Genomic DNA, 8,996 nt, shown 5'->3' with positions numbered 1-8,996 from the left:
CTGATAATTGTTTATAATTTTTGTCAATGAAAATCTGCTGTTGAAACTTGTTAAATTAAATGTATGTGTGATGGTTAACAACTTAAAGATATTGACTGGCCAAAATAAATAATTGTTTATAATTTTGTCAATGAAAATCTGCTGTTGAAACTTGTTAAATGAATTGAAGCAAAATATGTGCGAAATCAAAAAAAGCTGCAGTTGTCATGGGTGGGAACACAGGGAGAATAGAACCAGGCCCAGAGACAATCAGGAAACAGGGTTGACTCGAAAGTAGTTTTATTATAAAAATTAACAGATCTATAAGAACACTAGGAATTCAAGGTAACATACAATGAACAAAAGATAACATTTTATAGTACCAAACATGAGGATCAGGCATAAATGAACAGAGGAACAGAGACTAATATACAATGGGGGATTATGACAATGAGAGACAGGTGTGCAGGACAGAGTTGGCCTCATAGAGAACACAAGCAACTATTTTGATCCTTTAAATGAGCAGTCTGGAGGATTTAGTGGTATCAAACAGTGAAATTGCAGTTTGCAACCATTTGAATACCGCTCGCCTCACCCTCCCCTTCCAAGCGTGTAGGAGAAACTACGGTGGCCGCGAAAATTTGCAAAAAACACAAACAGCCCTATCTGCAGTCAGTGTTTGGTTTGTCCATTCTGGGCTACTGTAGAAACATGACAACCTCCGTGGAATGGGACCCGGCTTATTCTAAAGTAATGAAAATGAAAGTAATGAAATTATTCTTATTTTCATGCCATTACACACAAATTAAAACATACTTCTAAATATTATATTCCATTTCTGCCAGTAGCTGCTGCTAAATGTTACACACTGGGCCTTTAAGTCATTTTTCATGCAGAGCCACAGGCTCCAAAGTACTCACAGGAGTGTGTACAGAGGATGATGATTTTTCTACACTGAGACATTTCAGAATACATGGAGCCTAAAATAAAAATATTTTTAATCAAACCAGCTGCAGAACATTAAAATGAACCTGTCTCATAAAATGACTAACTGGTTATCAGAGAATCTGAACGTTTCAATCACTCAGGTATTTATAAAATGTTTAAAGTCACAACTCAGGAGCAAGTTGGACATCATTTTACCCATAATGCATCGTGCTGTAATCACTGCTATGCCCCCATAATGTGACTGTGTGAGAACAGTTTTACGACCCAGAAATGTGAATAATTTAAGGACACACACTGAGTTTAGAGGCTCAGTATGATGAGTGTGTTACTATACGAAGGCTGTGGTGACCTAGTTTTCTGTAGAAACACTGACCACACACCACAAAAAGACAGGCAGAGGATGTTTCACTCTGTTAGCAAAACAAGTAAAACCACTTTCCATCTGACTAATCTCTAGAAAACACACAGATAGAATCACAATGTGAACAGGTCTTTATTTACGCTGCAGTGACTCCAGCACAGCAGAGACATCAGGCACTACTACTAAACTACTAAAACAAACAACAACAATTCAAACTTAAAGCATTGATGTCATCTTGTATAAGTTCTGCTGCTCAGCTGCTGGTAAAGTTATCACGTTTAAGTCATAATTATATCATAACCACCATCTTACTAATGTAACAGTCAACTCTGTCTCTGCTCTGTTCAGCTCAGAAGTGATGCACGGTGCTGACCGCTACGATGTCATCAAAGTCCTCAGCCAATCTCTCCTCAGCTTGGCTGGGTGGTGTTGTTGCCTTGGAGACGGGTAGCTAATTTCCTGTCAGAGGAGTTAATCATAAAATTTAGATGCATTTTATAAACAGTATTAATTAGTAAGAGGCAAAAGCAGCATAAGTCCATCCATCCATCCATCCATCTTCTTCCGCTTATCCGGGGCCGGGTCGCGGGGGCAGCAGTCTAAGCAGGGACTCCCAGACTTCCTTCGCCCCAGACACTTCCTCCAGCTCCTCCGGGGGGATCCCGAGGCGTTCCCAGGCCAGCCGAGAGACATAGTCCCTCCAGCGTGTCCTGGGTCTTCCCCGGGGCCGCCTCCCAGTGGGACATGCCCAGAACACCTCCCGAGGGGCGTCCAGGAGGCATCCGGATCAGATGCCCTAGCCACCTCAGCTGGCTCCTCTCGGCGTGGAGGAGCAGCGGCTCTACTCGAGCTCCCCGTGTGACTGAGCTCCTCACCCTATCTCTAAGGGAGCGCCCAGCCACTCGGCGGAGGAAGCCCATTTCGGCGCTTGTATCCGCGATCTTGTCCTTTCGGTCACTACCCAAAGCTCATGACCATAGGTGAGGGCAGGAGCGTGGGAATGACCGATAAATCGAGAGCTTTGTCTTTCGACTCAGCTCCTTCTTCACCACAACGGTCCGATACAGCGCCCGCATCACTGCAGGCGCTGCACCGATCCGCCTGTCAATCTCACGCTCCATCCGTCCCTCACTCGTGAACAAGACCCGAGATACTTAAACTCCTCCACTTGAGGCAAGGACTCCCCACCCACGCGAAGAGAGCAAACCACCTTTTTCCGGTCAAGAACCATGGCCTCAGATTTGGAAGAGCTGATTCTCATCCCAGCTGCTTCGCACTCGGCTGCAAACCGTCCCAGTGCATGCTGCAGGTCCCGGTTTGAAGAAGCCATCAGAACGACATCATCTGCAAACAGCAGAGATGAGATCCTGTGGTTCCCAAACCGGACACCCTCCGACCCCTGACTGCGCCTAGAAATTCTGTCCATATAAATTATGAACAGAACCGGTGACAAAGGGCAGCCCTGGCGGAGTCCAACATGCACCGGGAACAGGTCTGACTTACTGCCGGCAATGCGAACACAGCTCCTGCTCCGGTTATACAGGGACTGGACAGCCCTTAGCAAAGGGCCCCGGACCCCATACTCCCAGAGCACTCCCCACAAAGCGCCCGGGGGGCACGGTCGAATGCCTTCTCCAGATCCACAAAGCACATGTGGACTGGTTGGGCAAACTCCCATGAACCCTCGAGCACCCGATGGAGAGTATAGAGCTGGTCCAGTGTTCCACGACCGGGGCGAAAACCACTCTGCTCCTCCTGAATCCGAGGTTCGACTATCGGACGAATTCTCCTCTCCAGTACCCTGGAATAGACCTTACCGGGAGGCTGAGAAGTGTGATCCCTCTGTGATTGGAACACACCCTCCGGTCCCCTTCTTATACAGAGGGACCACCACCCCGGTCTGCCAGTCCAGAGGCACTGTCCCAGACACACGCCACGCGATGTTGCAGAGACGTGTCAGCCAAGACAGTCCCACAACATCCAGAGACTTAAGATACTCAGGACGGATCTCATCCACCCCGAAGCCTTGCCACCAAGGAGCTTGCCAACAACCTCAGTGACTTCGGCCAGGGTGATGGATGAGTCCGCCTCCGGGTCCCCAGCCTCCGCTTCCTCTTCGGAAGACGTGACAGCGGGATTGAGGAGATCCTCAAAGTATTCCTTCCACCGTCCGACAACATCCCCAGTCGAGGTCAACAGCTCTCCACCCCGCACCGTACAAGGTGTTGGTGAAGCACTGCTTCCCCCTCCTGAGCCGTCGGACGGTTTGCCAGAATTTCTTTGAGACCGACCGATAGTCCTCCTCCATGGCCTCTCCGAACCTCTCCCAGTCCTGAGTTTTTGCCTCTGCGACCGCCACGGGCTGCAGCACGCTTAGCCTGCCGGTACCCGTCAGCTGCCTCGGGAGTCCCACGAGCCAACAAGGCCCGATAGGACTCCTTCTTCAGCCTGGCGGCATCCCTTACTTCCGGCGTCCACCACCGGGTTCGGGGATTGCCGCGCGACAGGCACCAGAAACCTTGCGACCACAGCTACGAGCCGCCGCATCGACAATGGAGGTGGAAAACATGGTCCACTCGGACTCAATGTCCCCAACCTCCCGGGATCTGGGAGAAGCTCTCCGGAGGTGTGAGTTGTAGACCCTGCTGACAGAGGGCTCCGCCAGACGTTCCCAGCAGACCCTCACGATACGCTTGGGCCTGCCAAGTCTGTCCGGCTTCCTCCCCGCCAGCGGATCCAACTCACCACCAGGTGGTGATCGGTTGACAGCTCCGCCCCTCTCTTCACCCGAGTGTCCAAGACACGCGGCGGAGAGTCAGATGATACGACAACAAAGTCGATCATCGACCTCCGCCTAAAAGTGATCCTGGTGCCACGTGCACTGATGGACACCCTTGTGCTTGAACATGGTGTTAGTTATGGACAAACTGTAACTAGCACAGAAGTCCAACAACTGAACACCGCTCGGTTCAGATCAGGGGGCCGTTCCTTCCGATTACCCCTCTCCAGGTGTCACTGTCGTTGCCCACGTGGGCGTTGAAGTCCCCAGTAGAACAACGGAGTCCCGGGCGGTGCACTGTCTAGTACCCCTCCCAGGGACTCCAAGAAGGCCTGGTACTCTGCACTGCTGTTCGGCCCGTGAGCCGCCACAACAGTGAGAGACCTGTCCCCACCCGTAGGCGGAGGGACGCGACCCTCTCGTTCACTGGGGTAAACTCCAACACGTGGCGGCTGAGCTGTGGGGCTATGAGCAGGCACACACCAGCCCGCCGCCTCTCCCCGCCGGCAACGCCAGAGAAATGGAGCGTCCAGCCCCTCTCGAGGAGACGGGTTCCAGAGCCCAGGCTGTGCGTGGAGGCGAGGCCGACTATATCTAGCCGGTAACGCTCAACCTCCCGCACAAGCTCAGGCTCCTTCCCCCCCGCAGCATAAGTCATCTATTGTAAATAACAACAATCAACACTGAATAACTGTAGCTGATAGTCAAAGATATTGTGAAATACTTTCTTCATTGATTGATTGATGAGTGTCTGTAAGGTCAGTGAATGATTCAGAGTGTTACCTGTGGGCCTGTGTTGATATAAAGACACCATGAGGACAGTGGAGATGCAGTACGGACAGAACACCACCAGGTGGCAGACCAGTCTGAACACAAGCTGGAGGGGGGATGAGGCAGGGGGCGGGGCTGCAGATGTGGGGGGGCCTGTGGTTGTCGGTTTACCTGTAGAGAGAATACCACCTGGTCAGGTGAATCTCTGGATGAAATAAGTCCTGAAATCAAAGGGAACCTCCTCACCTGTGACAGAGATCCAGCTGGGTGGAGACTCTCCGTGACGGCTGATGTGACACTTGTAGAGGCCTTCATCAGACTTGGAAACATGGCGGATGGTCATGTGACCTGTAGGCTCAGTGCTGATGAGGGAGCCATCTTTATAGAAAGCAGCTGTGAGGTCGGAGGGAGGGGTCTCTGTTTTACAGTGCAGAGTGACATCATGTCCCTCCATCACAGGGAGGACAGGACTCTGCAGGATCACTGGTCCACCTCAACACAGAGACAAACTACAGCATTTCATCCATTTACACACAGCTTCATCAATACTAACTCCACAGTCTGAGCTTACCAGTGACAGTGATGTTGATGGTGTTACTGGTTGCTCCCTCTCTGGACTCACACCAGTAAACTCCACTGTCCAATCGGTCGATGTGGCTGATCTTACAGGAAGAACCAGCTGATCTTCCCCAGCCAGCTCCACACTGAGTCCTGGTTTCTCTGGTTGAGTTCCTCCTCAGCGTCCATCCAGCAGAGCTGTCGTCCTCCTCACAGCTCAGAGAGACAGACTCTTCTTCAAACAGCTGAGAGCTGCTGGGACTCACAGTCAGAGAGGCTACAGGAAGAAGATGTGGTGTTTAAAAAAACAATAATGATCTTTTACATCCCCGTGAATGAACATGTACGAGCAGGTGGATGTAGAACCGGTGAGATTTATCGTTGCTCATGTGCATGTTTGATAAATACTAATCCTCAGACGGTTCCTACACTTGTTTTGATAAATGAGGCCTTTGGCTTCTAAATGATAAACTGCTCACAATAACCCTCTCCAGACTCTAAACACTAACTTTTGTCTGTAGAAAGAGTCAATCAGGTTTCAGACGCTGACAGAAGAAGTCTACTCACCTTGGTTTGTTGTGCAGCTCAGCAGTGAGGTCAGAACTGAAGAGAAACGACACTCAGGTTGGTTTGAGGTTGTGATACAACAAGACATTTGAAACAGCAGAGAGCAGCGCACACAACCATCTGTGTGTGTTACTGTCGAAAATACTGATGCAGAGAGGAGGAGGATTAAGCTGATTGTTTTTTAAAGCAAAGTTAAACAACAACAGTCCCATAAATGTAAAAAAAGAACATACTAAGAACTTCTTGCAAAGACATTTTCACAACCTTTCAGATAAAAGTATGTTTATGTTACAGGAGCATTTCTGAGTCAAACAAAAACATGAAAGCGGTGAAAAGCAAACTATGGATTTCTCATTGATCTCGTCTTTTTCTCCGCTGATGTTTTTAGAGTGTACTTACAGAGCAGCCACAGTAGAGATGTTTCCTCCATCCTGACACTCGGTTATATCAAATCTGCACTTTGATCAGTTCATGTTCACATCAAGTAAATCCCTCCTCCTTCCTCTGTGACTGTGGTTTCCTCTCCACACACTATCATGACAAACATTTAGCTGCAATAAAGCAGATACATTCAGTTTGAAAACGAGGCTCTGAACCAGAACATGAAGTGAGGAGAGACAGAAAACTACATGAAGACGCTGAGATGAAAAATAAAGAAACAACTGACACAGAATGTAAATAACATGAATATGATGCGTTCACTGACAGTTAAACTAACACTTCTGGGTGTGTGTTCATTGTTCGGATTTCCTTAAAGTGAAAGTTTCTCTTTTCACCAGAAAGATTCAAGATGTTCATTCAAAGCTGTCAGAGATTCATTGTGATGATCTAAAACTAAAAGCTGCATCTTCCTGTAGGTGACAGCAGTTCAGGGAGGACGTGACCAGGAGCTGATTCTGGACCTGCGAGTCTGACAGCTTCTCTCTGCTTTAACCACTGAAATGTGGTCAGAAAGAAACTAAAGTGCAGCGACTGCACGCCATCGAACTACACGTCAGGCAACATGATGCCATCACTGCACCTGAATACATGAACTCCCTGCTGACTTTGTGTTTCTTATAAAGTACACTGAAGTTTCTCAGTGTATGTTCTGTTGGAGCCTGAGGAGGCAGGCTGTTCATTATTGACTGGGGACTCCCTAAAAACTCTTTGAGTCTGAGGATTATTGATTGATTGACCTCCTTTCCCACGCTGCCTTGCACCAGTCCAGTCCACCACAGCGCCCCCAAGGCACCATAAAGTCCTCCAAATATAACAACCAAATACAGACTAACAATTAATCTGAAGTCCATCATTCATGGAACCATTATTTCATATATATATTTATTTCTGGATATATATCATGAGTAGTGAGGGATGAAGTTATATTGTCTTTTCAAACAACTGTCGCAGGGCACAAACATGGGAATCTTTCTATCTTCCAGAAATGCTGATCCATCCATCCATTTTCACCATGACTGGTCATCCAGTTGGGCCTTGGCGTTACACCCTGACAGTCTTTCAAACAACTGTCTTGTGTTCAATACGGGCAATTTAGAGATGGACGGTGGGAGGAAGCCGGAGAACCCGGAGAGAGCCCACGGTAACACGGGGAGGACATGCAGACTCCACCCAGAGAGATTGTGTGATGTTGGTCTGGTCCGGGAATCGATCCCACGAACCCACGATCTCCTTATTGGGAGGCAGGAGCTTTAGCCGCTCTGCCACCGTGCACCCTGAAATGCTCCAAATATGGGAAATTAATAAATGAACAAATGCATGAAGAAAAAGAAAAGGAAGTTATGGTCTGTTTTCTGATCAGTTGTTTGTCCAGTTAATCTGTTTGTAGTTAATGCAAACAACACTTCCTCCATCAGTTTCAGAATAACTTTGCTCGCAGTGATGAGTTTTATTAACAGTATAGCTCAACATCATGAAGGCATGACGTTCTACCTATCTGAAGAACGGATCGTCTGCCTGGCAGGTTCAGCTCGGGGGTTAATGCTGCTACGTGAAGGACTGTGACTTCATCCATATATCTGACAACATCTGCATTACTATTGGTGCTCTGTACACAGAGAGAAAATGAATAAAATGTTCCTTAAAGAAATGAAAGTGGAGCTGCCAGAAAGAGTGACATCAGCTGAGAGAACAACAGAGTCCTAACAAAAGGACTTTTACACTATTAATACACTAAAACCAGACATATCAATATTCATCAAGTGCTTTCTAATCATGTGTAAACAGTTTATCAGCTGCAGATCCATCAGCCCTCAGAGGTCAACATCAGGCAGACAGGGAGGCATTAAGTCTGTCATCTGGTAACTTTACATGCACATTGGTGTCTCTGTTATGCGTCTGGAAATAATCTTGGGATCTGATATAGAAAAGTTATTTATATCCTGCATGTAACTTTGTTCAGAGCAGCTGCTTTATTAGTGATTGAAGTGTATAAACTCAGAATAATATTTTACAGTCCTGCGTGTAAATAAGCAACACAGGTTACTGATTAATAAAGTTACCTGAGCTCTTCCACCTTATTTATCCATCTCCACCTCATATCTCCCTCAGATAGTCCCAGAAAAAGCTGCTCTTAAGCCTGAAGTGAGGCTGATGTGATGAGAAACGTCGCATACACGGTGCAGGTTCGGTTTACTGGTCTTAAACCACAAATCTTTGATTCTTATTGACTGATTTTTCTGTACTAAACCCAGATCAGCTGCGTGTTTTAAATGGAGTGTTTTATGTTGAGTTCTGCCTCCCTGCAGAGAACTGCATGCCCCTCGCAGAGTGACGCTATCAGACATTCATTAACAGTGGGCAGCATTACTCTTTACAGTGTAATTGTTTGTCAGAATCAGAATCAGAAATACTTTATTGATCCCTGTGGGAAGAAGCATTTCTAGCAGCAGTGGCGGACTCAGGCTGAGGGGCGGGGGCAGAAAAAGTAAAGAGGGCACCAGCGGAGGAGAGGGCGGGGCGCCAGAAAGTCATGATGCATTTATGGTTCCAAAGGCACTGCATGTGTTTTCTCCACTGAAGGGACCCTGGAGG

At 47.7% G+C, this 8,996-nt stretch overlaps 1 protein-coding gene across 3 annotated transcripts; it reads right to left on the bottom strand.

The window, feature by feature from the left end:
* Positions 1-257: 257 nt before the first annotated feature.
* LOC122870262 (Fc receptor-like protein 5) lies at positions 258-7,250 on the bottom strand. Of its 3 annotated transcripts, XM_044184352.1 has the most exons (6): positions 6,363-7,249; positions 5,964-5,999; positions 5,410-5,673; positions 5,085-5,330; positions 4,851-5,009; positions 258-1,747 (listed from the first exon to the last, which is right to left on the bottom strand). In XM_044184352.1, the coding sequence occupies exons 1-6, from the start codon at positions 6,391-6,393 to the stop codon at positions 1,740-1,742; spliced, it is 744 nt and encodes a 247-aa protein (XP_044040287.1). In that variant the 5' UTR covers positions 6,394-7,249; the 3' UTR covers positions 258-1,739. The 3 variants fall into 3 exon arrangements, with proteins under 3 accessions (XP_044040287.1, XP_044040288.1, XP_044040286.1); XM_044184353.1 differs by lacking the exon at positions 5,964-5,999 and having other exon boundaries at positions 6,363-7,250; XM_044184351.1 differs by lacking the exon at positions 6,363-7,249 and having other exon boundaries at positions 5,964-6,355.
* Positions 7,251-8,996: the final 1,746 nt, after the last annotated feature.

Source organism: Siniperca chuatsi, linkage group LG22, assembly GCF_020085105.1.
Source record: "Siniperca chuatsi isolate FFG_IHB_CAS linkage group LG22, ASM2008510v1, whole genome shotgun sequence".
Taxonomy (NCBI): domain Eukaryota; kingdom Metazoa; phylum Chordata; class Actinopteri; order Centrarchiformes; family Sinipercidae; genus Siniperca; species Siniperca chuatsi.
This window is presented reverse-complemented; position numbering and strand designations above follow the sequence as displayed.

Bases quoted from the DNA above. Each gene is read 5' to 3' on its own strand.
- LOC122870262 (XM_044184351.1), bottom strand. From the start codon at position 6,051: ATGTCTTGTTGTATCACAACCTCAAACCAACCTGAGTGTCGTTTCTCT. The intron at 5,331-5,409 runs GTAAGCTCAGAC...CTCTGTGTTGAG, and splicing joins CATCAACATCACTGTCACTG to GTGGACCAGTGATCCTGCAG. The intron at 5,010-5,084 runs GTGAGGAGGTTC...TTCTCTCTACAG, and splicing joins CAGCTGGATCTCTGTCACAG to GTAAACCGACAACCACAGGC.